Raw genomic sequence first — 15,009 nt, forward strand, 5'->3', positions numbered from 1 at the left:
AATTTTTTGCCTGAGAAAAATAAGTAATTCTCACTAAAAATAAGTATCAAATGGTTTAAAATTATTTATGTTTTGAGTTTTATACAGGAAATTGTAAAACAAGTTATCTACCTTGACAGGATCTTCCTGAGTCTTCAATTCAATTCATTTGCCACATACTGCAGGTTAATGCCCACATGTCAATGGGGATGGAGGAAAATAATCATAAGGATGAGTTTCCTTTTATTCACCCATTTCCTCTATTAAAGACATTTTGACTTTTCCTTCTGCAAGGATTTAGTTCCGCAGAATGCTCTGGTATTGTACCAAGAACTCACAGTTTAAGTATTTAACAGCCAGTCTATCCTCCTGCAATATCAAATCAAACACCTCCAGCAAGAATTGCTTTATATAGGAACAGGAGGAGACCATTCAGCCCCTCGAGTTTGTTTCCCCCATTCTATTAGATCACGGCTAATCTACACTTCAACTCCAATTAACCTGGAATACTAAACCCAATTATAAGTTCGCTTGCTAAGATCAGTCAACTCAAATCAGAATAGAAATCAAACCTGGAATGTTCACAATTTCTATGGTTCAGCATCTCACAAACCCATTGGGGAGCTGAACAAACATCCTTAAACAAAATTAACTTGCAGGACACGACAGGTTCTCTTGACTCGACTTGCAGTAATTAAATGGCGCCTTCTCATTCTTTTCCCAATTTAATAGAACTTAAAATGTGCCAGTTCACAAAAGTTGAATGAGACAGTCCATAAGAAAACATAGCAGGTGAAGGATGGACGATTGCAAAGAATGACAAAGACCCTCAATAAACAACAACAAATGATATTGTATAGCACCTTTCCCTTTTGATCCATCATTGCCCAAGACGGTGGTGTCAGCCTTCTCTTTAAAACATATGACTGTGATGTAGAATCATCAATGGAACTCTCAACCAAACAACATCATGGGAGAACCACTACTGCAAGGACTGCAGTGGTTTTGATCCATACAGGAAATTCCATGTACAAGAAGACAGATAGTAATGTCATGCTTGATGACAAACAGAGGAAATCATTACAGAACTAAGTATAATTCTGTATTACCATTTCTCCTGGTACAAAAACCCCCAAAAGCTAAAATATTTAAGAACAGAACACGTTGCAATAGATTACTAAGCAATGAATCAGTAAGAATCTTGGAACTCTTCCCACCTTTTACTGCAGTAAAAGATTTCAACTGGTCATATTATCTGTGCACAACAGGTGCACTGAATCTTCTTACACCACACCAACAAATAGTTGGCAAATCTGTTAAGCTCAATTCAAGTGCAACTTTTCAGGATTCAATTTAAAACGAGTCTTGACATTTCATTCTTCTATTCCTCCACCCATATCTGAATAATTTATAATCTGTGAGATAGTATTAAATTGAAGGTAAATTCAGTATTTGCTCAGATGGAGAGAATGGACAAATCATCTTGGCCACTTCTATGCATCTCTAGTAACCTTATTCAGACCCACTTTGACAATGACCTCCGAACAGTTTGCTCTATAAGAGTTTAGCCGACAAACGCTAAAGGAGGAAATATAATGAGAAAAGAATATTTGCCACAACCAGATTATTAAATTGTTACCATAGTTTAATTACTATACCCTGCTCCAAACAAGAGTTTAGTTACATGGATTGCATGTAAGTGTGTTTGTATTTATTCATTTGTGCTAGGGGAGGTAAGGAAAAGGAGAAAAAAAATTGCTCAAGTCTTCACAGTTGCCCACAATGCAAACTTACACAGTCTTCCCTCCAACATACTGCACCAACTACATGTGGGGAGGATTAGAGGGGAGGGAGGTAGAAATTCTGGTAGCTGAACATGGCAAGAGTTACATATTGCTGGGGTTATCTTTTGCCTAGTTGTTTAGTGCAACTAAATTCTGTCCAAAGCATCTTTAATGAATGTAGTGTACAGCAATGGTGGCCAATCTTTAGCTAAGGTGTGCCACAGTGTGAGCCCAAGACATATCGCCATGCCACTTAAATAAGAAATGCTAGACAAAAAAGACCAAGGTCCATCTAGTTTATCTTCCAATTTCCTGGCAGTTGCATGCACATATGTCCCAAACCATCTATGTACTATATCCCATAACGTTATTTCCTAAAAGAAAACTATCTAATCTGTGTTTGAAAGAATCAACACTTCCTGCTTCAACTGTCTCCCTAGGGAATCTGTTCCACAGGTTCACTATTCACTCACTGAAATAGTGATTTTTTTGGTAGATTCATTCTGAATTTACCCCCCTTCAGTTGCAGGCCATGTCCTCTGGTTCTGCTATTCTGGACACGTTGAAACAGCCTGTCATGATCTACAACAACAACAAAATGATGGATATATAGCACCTTTCACGTCAGGAGGATGTCCCAAGGCACTGGGCAGTCAGAATTTCGAACCCGAGCTTGGGTTCGGGATTGAGGAAGGTGGAGGGTGGTGGGGGAAGCTGAGTGATTGAGCAGGGCGGAGTCACGTGCATGCACGCAGAGTTACACAGGTACGCAGAGTCACACACTCTGACCACGTTTCCTGAGGGGACGTGTAACCATCAGTGAGCTTTGGTTCCCTCTCCTCCTCCATGGCTCCCGATTGATGGTGCCTCACCAGGCCTCTCCCACAGGAAGGTGCGGCACTGAGAGCGGGAGTCTGAAGTCGCCCATCCTGAGTACACACAGCTGCTGGTGACCCCAGCACAGAAGGGTTCAGGGGCCATGCCATGCTACTTAACACATTTTATGGCTGGAGGCCTATTGATGGTACTGGAGCTCTGACAGGAAGAAGTCAGAGGCAGAGAGAAGTGACTGCATTCATATGCAGAACCCCATTGACCATGGTGGTTTGGAGGTATTAAAATTGGTTGCTGCTGAACACTTCTGGAATCACAAGGTCAATGGCAATGTCAATTCCTGCATGTTATTCAGACACTTCTGATGATTCACATCCACTGGGCATGTTATAATAGGGCCGTCTTCTGCATTAGTTATTTAGTCCTCTTCTGCGAAAGCAGGTGAAATCAAGAACTCCCAAAGGAGCAGCCTGGAGATGCATTTGTTAAAACAAGTCAGGACATGGAGAACTGAAATAANTTTTTTACCTATGGATAAAAAGCATTTTAATACGAACTTGCGTATCATTTAAAATTACTGCTGATTGATACATTGTGCAAAGTTACTTTAAAATAATTTATCTTGCTATACAAGTGACCAAATACCTACCTTACTACCTATACAACTCACGCCTTCATACCGCCATCTTAATTTTCCAGCTGACATACTGCCAGTTCCATACTTATAGTTCTATTCTAACCCCTTATTCACCTGTCCGATCCCTCCGCCCAACAGTCTCCGGCCTGCTCCATATCCATGGCTAGGCCTGCCCCACCATCGACGATTGGGCCTTCAGCCTCTCTGCCCCCGCCCTCTGAAACTCCATCCCACATTCCTTTTGCTTTGCTCCCTCCCTCGCCTCCTTGAAGGCATGCCTCAAGACCCTCGACCATGCCTTTGGCCACCCTCTCCGCCCTCCCTGATCCAAACCCTAACTGCCCGCTCAGGTCCAAATCCCTCCAACGTAAAAGGCGCTTTACAAATGTAATTTTGCATTATATTTTGTATTGTTTTCTCATTAACATTTACTTCTAATTTACAAGTCTGTAATTTGGGACTCACTGACTGCACATATATCCCAGGAATACAAAATACATTGAAAAAAAGTTCCAGTATTATAGGTTGGTATTAGTAATTATCCGGTATTTTTTACCATATCATATTGTAGGGAGCAAGTATTAACCGTGAGCAGCAGTGTGAAGGGTTGGAAACAACAACAAATTACATTTATACAGTGCCTTTCAAGTTGGGAGGATGTATCAAGGTGCTGGACAGTCGAGAATGTGCACCTGAGCTGAGGGTTAGATTCAGGAGGGATTGGGTGGGGAAAAAAGACGACTAAAGGTGCTGTCAGAGGGGAAGGTCTTAAGATGGACCTTAAAGGAGGCAAGGGAAGGGGCAAACCACAAGGTCTCCAAAATGGAGTTCCAGAGAGTCTCTCTGATAAGAGTTCCCAACCAAAAACATTTTTGCAGTGCACAAACAAAAATTATCACTTTTTTTAAATATAAACGGAGGTAGACAAAGCATCAAATTTACTGAATTAAACTGTAAACCAAAAAGCCGAATGTAAAGCACAAATGCTCATGTTGTCTTTCATGGTTTACTGCTGTAAACATCCGTTTCTTTAATAGCTTCAGTGGAAGGTTAGTGCATAAAGCACATTATAAACGACTTACTTAGTTTGAGATGCTTGCCTCGGCCATGTTCCATCATCATTCTTCAGTTCTATTACTAACACCTGGAAAGAGAAGATGTCATTATACTGAATGGACAACAGAGGCACAATATCTGCACAGTTAAGGTCATCTAAAAAACAGATTCTGCTTGTTAAATTTCTCTTTATATTACTACTAATAAATAATCCTTGCATTTGATATAGTGCCTTTCACGTTTTCTAGATGTCTCAAGACGCTTCACAGAATAGACTGTAAAGTGAATTGACTGCATAATTGTGGGCGAAACGCGGCAGCCAATTGCGCACAGCAGTGTCCCACAAACAGTTGTGAATTGAAGTGACCAATTTATTATTATTTTTTTTCTTGAGGGATTATTATCAGGCGTGTAGAGTAAGGAATCTTGCCCAAGGTTTCAACCTGCCGGGAATCGAATTCAGGTCTCCCGCTTGTGAGGCCAGTGCTCTAACCACTGAGCTACAGGACTCCACACTATGCACTATTTACCCAACCAAGACAGCGAGAAACGCTTAGCCTCTTCTTGGGTGTTTTCCTTTCCCCTTAACTTAACAAGACAGTGAACTTGCACATAAGAAATTACAAGTGAACTTTGAAGTGAAGACCATTAGTTCAACAACATGAAATGTCACCAGCACAATTTCGAGGATATATTAATGCCAAATGAAAGCAGCCCGGATTTTAATTCTCTACCCTCCTTGAGCTGTTCTCTCCTGGTTCTCCACGTGCATTTGCTGTATCCAAGAGAGATGGATCTATTCCTGGATCTGATAGCCAGTCAGGACTTAACATAAATTAATATAATTACATGTTACATATTTCACGTCTCTCCGGCATGAAAAGGCGCTATATAAATGTAATTTGTTGTTGTTGCCATAACCAACTCTCCCCTCCACCTTTCGGCAGCTACATGAAGTTTTAGCACCGGCACTTGTGCCAACTAAAATCACATGCCATTGACCCAAAGTTTCTCTACCTCTACTGCCCCTGCCCCCCAAAAAAACAAAAACATGCACAACCACCAGAGAATGATTTCACACGCTGGTAGTGGCAAATTTAAATTAACCCCAGGAAACAAGTACTCCTAAAGCATTGGCAAGAGTCTTTCCTCAGTCACCGTTATTGGTATTTCTTAAAAACGTTTATAGCTACTCAACAATCTAGTGCATCATGCCATACAAGTCTCAGGTTCAAATCTAGGTCCATGTCAATTTAACCAATCTCAGTTGTCTTGAGGTACTACAATTAAATTTAGCATATTTGATTTACAGAAAGGGGACAAAATAGCAGGGTACTCATTACCCACTAATCCTTGCTGTAAAGTGTTTATGTAGATTATGGATGAGATCTAGATTGAGGTTGGCTGGGTCTACTTCCTTCCCCCCGTCCATCTCTCAAATGGCCACTGTTTAAGTTGGCAGATGAAAAATGGGCACTTGGATGAGGTACTGGAAGCATCCAAAATCTGTCAAACAGCACTAAAGCACATCAGAACATTCCCAGTCACTCCGCCTCACCCCTTCCTTAGCCTCCAAGTCCCGCCTCAAGACCCTCCTCTTTGACTATGCCATCGGCCACACCCCTTCCCCTCCCCTCCCCCCCCCCCCCCCCCAACCCCAGCTCGGGTCTGAAATGCTGTACACTGTCCAGCGCCTTGGGACATACTCCCAGGGTGAAAGGCGCTATATAAATGTAATCTTGTTGTTGTTCTATGTTTATCATTAGGCTAATCTTTGAATGGCTACTGTGTCCATTCAAGTTTCAATTGTTAGCTCATTTTATTTATATACAGTGGAATGTCAGAGACTCTGTGTGTGTGTGTGTGTGTGTATATATATATATATATATATGAATGTGAGAGAGACAGAGAAGCTTCAGAGTGAACGAGCAAAAAGGGAGGAAAAAGACTTGGGAGAGAGAAAATTACTGGAGGAAACAAAAAAAAAGCTGGCACAGTATCTTATAAAAGTGTAACTCCTGATTGAAGAAGTTTTGGTCTATGCTAGAACCAATCTGTATTTTGCATGACGACCCATTATCTATCTGCATTGTTTCTGTATCCGGGTTAGGGCTGGTTCCAATAACTGGCTCCCTACTGTTATGAATGATGCATCTTAGAACAGTTAGGCTGAGGCAAACGTTAGAAAATCTATTCCACTGAATTTCCAAGGTTCTTTAAACAATAAAGCCAGAAGAGAGGAAGGTGATTCTGATAAACCAACCATGATTCTCATACAGTATACAGTATTAGTATTATACAGTATACAGTATTAAACACTGCTTTGCTCATGAATGCACATATTTTTAGGAGGAAATATCTACCTCTTTTTTTTGATGGAATACCATTCTGGAATTAAAGACAATTACAAGCCATATTCAGCCAAAGGTGGTCCTTCAAATGAATTGGCAGTCTTCTGTTGCGTGTCTCCTGCATTAAGTATTTTCACCATCTTTCACTCATAATAACTGTGGATTACCAATTAGGGATTTGGTTCGTTAGATTGAGGGCATGTTTCAACTTCGGAGTTTCATTGATTAAACAGTCAAGCTAATGATCAACCATTAGCAATGTCTTGATTATTTGCATCTACATGGCTTTGGCAGGCATATCTCCTCAGCACCAGATCAACCTTCAGAAGCCCAACCTGCCGAGTTATCTGATTTAACAATCCATCCAAATCTATCTTGCAGCAATTATGGTCTCTTATGATCGAACCCCCTGAAGTTTGTGAACGGATAGGAAAACCAGCAGCTGTTTGAATTTCAATCTGCTTACTCCATGGCTAAGTCCTGGGCAATATCAGGTAATGTTTCCATTGATGACATTTGGAAAGCAGTCATATTGAGGCATCCACAAAACACTTCAACTGTTCCAATCTGGCATTCAGCCAAATGTAGTCCTCCAAGTGCATTAGCTGTCTTCTGCTGTACGTCTCCCGTGCTAAGTACTTTCATCATCTTTATAAATCATGGTAACTGTGGACTACTAATTAGGATTTTGACTTGTAGGATTGAGGGCATGTCTTGACTTCTCAAATGGAAACAGCATTTGTCAGGTCTATTCTCTCATTCCCAGTTACTACTGGGTTAATATCCTACACTCCTTTAGTGTCTTTCTTTTGCTGAATGCAGTATGCTCCATGTGTGTAACTGCACTCTCAACTGACTGTTAAAAGTTCTGTAGGGAGTGCTCCATTTTGAGTGGGGTTTAGCCAAAATAAATCACCATTGCATTGCATGCACACACTTATAGTGTGTAGGAGCAGACAAAATTAATAATAATAATCCTTGACTTTCCTATAGTGCCTATCACAACATGGAGACATCTCAAAGTATTTTAAAGGATTCACGTGAAGTGTAATAACTGTACATTTAATAGACAAATGCAGCAGCCAATTTACACACAGCAATATCTCACAAAGAGCCAAGATCTGAATGACCAATTTTATTTGGGGGATTATTGGTCAGGAGAAACTCCCTTCTCTTTTCAAACAGTGCAATGGATCTTTAACGTCCACCTGAACAGGCAGACGGGACCTCGGTTTAACATCTTATTTGAAGGACAGCTTCTTCAAGAATGCAGCACATCCTCAGCCCTGCAATGGAGTGTCAGCCTAGACTTAGCTCAAAGTCCCAATGTGGGGCTTCAACCCAAAACCTTTCGATTCAGAATTGAGCCAGGCTGACACAAATGGTGCAGGCCAGTCTTGAAAAATCTCAAAGAGCAACACCTCGTGGCTTCACCAAGATGTGATACAGGTCTTACTTTTCCATCTGGGTGTGAAGAATACTATATTCAAAGAATTAAAGCACTACCAGGTAAACCATCTTGCCCTTAGCTCTTCCCAGGAGTGAGAATACAATTGATTAAAGATACATTATCACACAGAATTTGTCTAATTATGTCAGATATTGATTTTTTTGTTATTCAATATTAAAGACTTGTATCATGTGGTGTTTGTGCTCAAAACACTCAAAAAAAAGTCAGCTTGCCGTAATAGCAGAAAAGCACTTTATATGAAAAATTTACACAGCTCTAAACACCAGATGCTTCTCTGAATCACAAGACAGCAGTTCTATGTCTGAGATCAGAAGTAAAAGCACTTATGTATGACTCAGTTCATTTCATCATGCGGACCCTTCAAATTGATTGCCGTCTTGTAATTCATCAACAGCCATCCACTATCCTATTTGAAAATAGCAAAAGGATATCTTACAGTCACTCAGTACTACAGAATGACAGCAAGTCTCAAATAAAAGACTTATATTTAAAAGTTTTTTTTAAAATTGCTACTAAGACTATTTTGTTTCCAACACTGCTATTGGCCTACCTGCCTGATCCACCAAACTGCTTCAGATCTCTGGTGCAGGATTCCTGTAACTTTCCAAATAAATGCATCCTATTCTCCATTTTCAGGCTGCTCCCTGTACTGAATGTCCTGGTTTCCCGCAATCCTAGTCATGTAATCCACTTCCCATTTCAATATAGAGCTGACTGAGCGCTGGACACCATCTTAGATATTGGGGGTTCACTGTCTGTATGCTGCATGGATTTTAAAAGTTTCACAAGTCTCCATAAAACATAAATATTGCAAGCGATTAATTTAGACATAACAGTGGTTGGCATGTTTACCCTGCTTCCCCCACCCCCTCTCCGTTTTTGCTAGTAACATCATTTCAGTAAAAAGTCAGTATTCCTTATGCTTTGTCAAAAGAATCACTTGAAAATAGAAGCAAATTTTCAATACAGTAAAACTCGCGTAAGTCTTATCTTTATATATATCATATAATCAACAAAGTTGTACATACACCCGTCCCATTGAGTTTCCTATCCACTACCTAGGTTTCTTTAGTTGTATTAATCATCTCCTAACTCAGAATGCTGCTCCCCTGCCCTGCATTACTCCCGCACTTACTGGCTGCATTGAATTGCAAGAAACAGTCTTGATCTGTTGCTACGTGTGCAGAAGAACCTAATTTCCCGTGATTCAATGCAATGCCAATGCTTGCCGGTAAGTGTGCAAACGGCGGGCAATGGGTTAAGACGCATAGAATCGTGGGAAATGTAGTCTCGACCATTCATTGCATGCCAGTTACTAGTTGCAATGAATTACACACGAGCAGTGTACATTCGTGATTCAATTGGAATTTATACGATTTATAAAAGTTTGCCTGCAACTCGGACTTTGCACAATAAATATTATAGTCCTGACTGATGCAATTTATGTGAGTTTTACTGTACATCACATTTATATAACTTAGCAATTATATAGATCAGATATCATGTTTCCCCTTTCCTTAATTTACCCTTCCAAGTTGAAGTGGAAATTGAAAAACATGAAAAATGATAGCCACTTATATCTGAGATGACTCAGTGTATACAATCTCCAGTAAAATGTTACACTGTCCGAAGACAACTTTGATTTTCCTAACTTGTTTCTGGCATCTTGATTACACTGACACCCGGTTGTAAAACTGGCTTATAATATAAATTCACAAATGTAGATTATATGAGAATCTGCCACCACAAAGAGTAAATTACACAGGTGCCTCAAAACGTGACACTTTAACTCACTTTAATAGAATGCAATCTATTACCTCTAGGTTGTATTATGTTTTCAGCACTTAATGTTTGTTTCTATGGAAGTTGTGGAAGGGGGCGGGGAGAGAGAGGAGGAAGAGAAACACACAAAAGCCGGTACAATCTTGTAAATACCTAAACATATTCCCATGTTCCATTAGGTTTTTATCTCACACTAGTACTGTTTTTTCCAATCTTCACTCGCACTCAATAATTTTCAGAGTATAGTAAAATGCACTACCCACCTGTCCCTGGTAGAGACCAGCATCTTGCACGGTATTGTCTGGCTTATTGAGCTGTTCGTACGTATTTGTCATGTACCTATTCCACAACCTTGTTTCCTTTTCTGCTGAGATATCGAATAGCTTTCGCATCTCTTTTTCTATTGTATCTATTAAAAAACACAATTGCTACCATTAGTATTAAAAAGATGAATAAGCTACAAGGAGAATATTAAACAGTAAAGAATATTAGATCACAACAGTTCCAATTGGGAAGCTGTGACCTTCCTTAATCTGTAGTCTTTCAAAATACAAGTTCATCTATATACCACTTCCTGAAACATACAATTCCTGTCAATCAGTCTATCAAATCCCATCAACTGAAATCTTTGACCACAATACAACTGTGGAATTTGAAGCAAAACTCCTAACTGCTCAGGGTAGTTCTACTTACAAGGTTACACGGAAAGGATACCTTTAACTAACCCCTGGGCAAGCCTCTGTTTAGAAACATTGCCCAATGTCCTTCAGCAAAAAAAGCCTAAAATACAGAAGTGTCTTAAATTATTTAAATCTGCCAATATTAAATACTACATTCCTAAAACATTGACATTTATTCTACAGCTAAAAACTGTAAGGACTAATACAAAGTTTAAATACAAATTGATACTGAAGAAACTTATGGTAAAAATGAAGCATCAGTTTTTCAGGAAACTGAAGAGTTAAGTAAAGTGAATCAAAGTAAATACCTCGTAATTCACTAACTGCTCAGACTGAAATTAAAGTCAACTTCCAAGTAAAATCATCATTAACAAGAAGGCACAAGTGATAACCAGAGGATCGAATTCAAGATCCTCATCCTCACCTACAAGGTCATTCACGGCCTCGCTCCCTCCTACCTCTCCGACCTACTATCCCCCTACTTACCTGCCCGTACCCTCCGTTCCTCTGGCTCCGGTCTGCTCCACATCCCCCGCCCCAACCACCCTACCATTGGTGGCCGGGCTTTCAGCCTCTCAGCCCCTAGGCTCTGGAACTCCATCCCCCAGTTCCTTCGCCGCTTCCTCCCTTTCCTCCTTCAAGACCGGTCTCAAGACCTTTCTCTTCAACCGTGCCTTCACATCCCCTCTCAACTCTCTACCCTCTACTTGCTCCCTCCCTTCCCTCACCCTGACCATTTCCCCCCTGGTCGGGTCCCGATCCAATTGTCCAGCGCCTTGGGACGTCAACAACAACAACAAGATTCCATTTATAGAGCGCCTTTCACGTTGGGAGGACGTCCCAAGACGCTATAGAGTTGGGTCAGGACCCGAGCAGGGGGGAAATGGTCAGGGTGAGGGGAGGGAAGGGAGGGAGCGAGGAGGGGGTAGAGAGTCGAGAGGGGAGCTGAAGGCTCGGTCGAAGAGAAAGGTCTTGAGACCGACCTTGAAGGAGGAAAGGGAGGAAGCGGCAAAGGCACTGGGGGATGGAGTTCCAGAGCCTCGGGCCTGAGAGGCTGAAGGCCCGGCCACCGATGGTAGGGCGGTTGGGGAGGTGGATGTGGAGCAGACTGGGGCCAGAGGAACGGAGGGTACGGGCAGGTAGGTAGGGGGATAGTAGGTCAGAGAGGTAGGAGGGGGCAAGGCCGTGAATGGCCTTGTAGGTGAGGATGTGGATCTTGACCCTCCCGACATGAAAGGTGCTCTATAAATGCAATCTTGTTGTTGTTGTCCAAAATTGTGTTCAGATTAACCACAGGTTGACACACTAGTAAAAGTGCACACAAGTGCATAAAGTAGGATATGGAATGATGGAATCTTAAAAGTAAGTAAATTAAGTAGTTATGAAATGTTTGTCACATGAATGGAATGCATTTTAAACAGGTCTATCAAATATAGTATCATAGCACAAGCAATGATATTCTTCAAGTAGGGAAAACAAGTTGCATGTAACCTGCACCTTATGTGCACAGAACAGTTGGGTCAATACACATATGTATTAAATAATGTCAAAAAATCTTAAAGAAGTGTGCCTTTGAAATCTTCAATAGTCCAATCTACATAGAACAACTCATAATATTTGGAGAAGCTTGAGAACAGGGAATGCAAGATATTGTACACTCAGTCACCCTATGTAGGCAACATTGTGCATTTAATTCCTCTGTATAATGCTGACATTTTGAATTTGCATGCCACCATGTGCTTTTGCAGCCCAATGCCTGAGATCTGAGAACTGAGATCCACTAGTACTTTTGTAGATATTAACCTTGAGTTGTCACATTTAGTATTCCAAGTAAAAATTACACGTTGTCCTTAAGAACAATCTCCAAATGGAAGCAATGAGAGGGACATTTTTTAAAGATTCCCACACACTTACCTGCGATTTAATTAAATGTCAAAACTTCAATGAAAATCCACAATATTCATATCAACACATAATACACATTTTAAAAAGATCAGTGAAATGACTTTACCTATTGTATCTGCTTTGCTGAAATGACGCGTCACCACATTGTTCATATTATTGTTCTCACAGAGTTTCAGTTCTAGAAGGTAAACCTCCACCTTACAGTGCTTTACAAACATTCCATGCTCAACCACCTGAAATCAGAAACCAGTACTGCATTAGAAACACTATGGTGACAAGCAGCAAGATTATAGTAGTAAAGATCTCAACAAAGTGGTTACATTTGGCTTAAATGAATTTAGCATTTTCAACCAGAGCAGCTTTGGTTAAAACAGAGGACCATTTTTAAATGGCTCTATGTGTTGAGGTGGTGAGGTGTCTCAGAGGAACCACAAAGTTGTAGGTAGAATTAAGAGTACACATGATGCCAAAATACATAAGATTAATCTTTGGCAACAGAATTCATTTTTACTATATGCCAAAAGCAAAAGCATTCAACAAAACTAAAAACTTAGTAGTAAATGGTAGTAAATACAATCATAGACAACAAAACCTGGGAATTTACTCAGTGAACAGCATTTCTGCCAAATTCCCAAAAGCCAAATTCTATCCAATTAATAGTCCTATCCAATATAAAGTGTACAATCAGTAAAGATGCTATTTTGGGGGGCAAACAATAGTGAAAATGTTCATAACTTTAGTGTGATTAAACTAAGATGCACAACTTAGTTTAGAAAAAAAAATTCATCTATAAATTAGGACATTCAGTAAATGATATTGCATACATTCTTACCTTTCGTTCTATGGTCTCCTGACCCTCAACACAACCATACCAACTGACCATCTTGTTCCAAGCTTCAGTTGGAACCAAGACATAATCCAGCTCATCAATAAGGTGCTCCTTCAAGGCCTGCGACTCTACATCTGGAAGAATTAAAAATGACAAATCGGGATCATACAAGAACAGAATGAAAATCTGATCGCCCAAGTCTCTAGGCATTTAGGTAAGGTACAAGAGAGGACACTAAAGATGCAGAATATTTTCCACTGCCTTAAAAAAAACAAGAGTAGTGTGCCATGAATGGCCCTGAAAGAACCACAAGAGGATAGTTCATTTTAAACATTAGAGACTCAAAAGGATGTTGCACCTTTGAGAACACTCCCAAACTGTTGAACGTATAAACTGGAAGGGTATAGGGAAAATACAATACAAAATTACATTTGTATAGCGACTTTCACGTCAGGAAGATGTCTCAAGGAGTTGAACAGTCAGGAATTTGGACCTGAGCTGGGGTTCGGTATCAGGGAAGGTGGAGGGCAGGAAGGGTGGCTGAAGGCTCAATCGAAAAGGAGGGTTTTGAGGCGTACCTTGAAGAAATCAGGGAAGGGAGCGAGGTGAAAGGAATATGGGATGGAGTTTCATAAGGTGGGGCAGGAAGACTGAAGGCTCAACCCCTGATGGTGGGGCGGGGCGGGCATGAGATGTGAAGCAGAGGGAGCGGACAGGATGATACAAGGTCAGCAGGTCGAACAGGTAGGGAGGGCAAGATCTCAAGGGCCTTGAAGGCGAGGACAAGGATTTTGAACTGTATCCTCTGAAGAATGGAGAGCCAGTGGAGCCTGGTGAGGGTGGGGGTGATGGGATCATGGAGCCTGGTGTGGGAGAGGACACGAGCTGCAGAGTTCTGGATGATCTGCAGCTTGTGGAGGTAAGAGTTGGGAAGCCCGACAAGCAGGGAGTTGGCGTAGTCGAGTCTAGACGTGATGAATGCATGGGTGAGGGCTTTGGCAACCTGAAGGGTGAAGCAATGGCGGAGCCGGGTGATGTTGCGGAGGTGGTGGAAGGCACAGCGGGTCATGGCACAGATGTGGAGTGACCCACATGTAAACGAAAAGGCAGGTAAATGGGACTGGGGGAATTGCTCCATCAAAAAGCCAGCAGCCACAATGATTAGATTCAAATGTGCAGTAATTTCTTATGATTCTACAAACTCCGAAGGTTGCTCATAGCGTGACAGTCAATTAATGCTCACTGTCTCTTTTAACTTCCCATATTGCAATTTTATCTCGACCGTGAAATACATGTCTTTATTTTTACTTTGTACAAACAACTTTGCAATTGTCTGTACTGAACTTCATTTGCTAATAATCTCACAGCTGCAAGGGTCTATTTTATGATAATGGCTGCCTCCTCTGATTCCAGTAACCCCTAACATAGTGTCCTTCCTTTCAGCCAGTTACTAATCCTCGTCCATCTCTTCCCAATGATACCAGTTTTGGATAGATAGGAAAATTCTAACAATTATATCCCAAATATTCATATGATGTACTGCTCTTTGCTGAAAGACTACTCTAAATATTCCTGAAAGGATTACATGAATACAAATTCATTGAATGTCTCCTAGAAAACCAGACCTTAGCTATGTGGTCACATGAACAATACCACTAGTTAGCAGTTATCAAACATAACAAGGAGAATTACATGGCTAGC

The 15,009-nt window shown here is 40.9% G+C and overlaps 1 protein-coding gene across 3 annotated transcripts in view; it reads right to left on the minus strand.

Annotated features, from left to right (window-relative positions):
• usp4 (ubiquitin specific peptidase 4 (proto-oncogene)) overlaps nucleotides 1–15,009 on the minus strand; it is a 56,264-nt gene that overhangs the window by 24,157 nt on the left and 17,098 nt on the right. For 2 of the 3 annotated variants that reach the window (XM_007890290.2, XM_007890289.2), the window contains exons 3-6: nucleotides 13,312–13,442; nucleotides 12,586–12,712; nucleotides 10,158–10,303; nucleotides 4,317–4,378 (exon numbers count right to left, since the gene is read on the minus strand). In XM_007890290.2, the coding sequence (XP_007888481.1) occupies nucleotides 4,317–4,378; nucleotides 10,158–10,303; nucleotides 12,586–12,712; nucleotides 13,312–13,442 (466 nt within the window). Of the gene's footprint in view, nucleotides 1–4,316; nucleotides 4,379–8,431; nucleotides 8,519–10,157; nucleotides 10,304–12,585; nucleotides 12,713–13,311; nucleotides 13,443–15,009 lie in introns of those variants that run through there. The other variant, XM_042339436.1, reaches the window with a different exon arrangement.

The sequence above is a fragment of the Callorhinchus milii genome, unplaced genomic scaffold (assembly GCF_018977255.1).
Source record: "Callorhinchus milii isolate IMCB2004 unplaced genomic scaffold, IMCB_Cmil_1.0 Scaffold12, whole genome shotgun sequence".
Taxonomy (NCBI): domain Eukaryota; kingdom Metazoa; phylum Chordata; class Chondrichthyes; order Chimaeriformes; family Callorhinchidae; genus Callorhinchus; species Callorhinchus milii.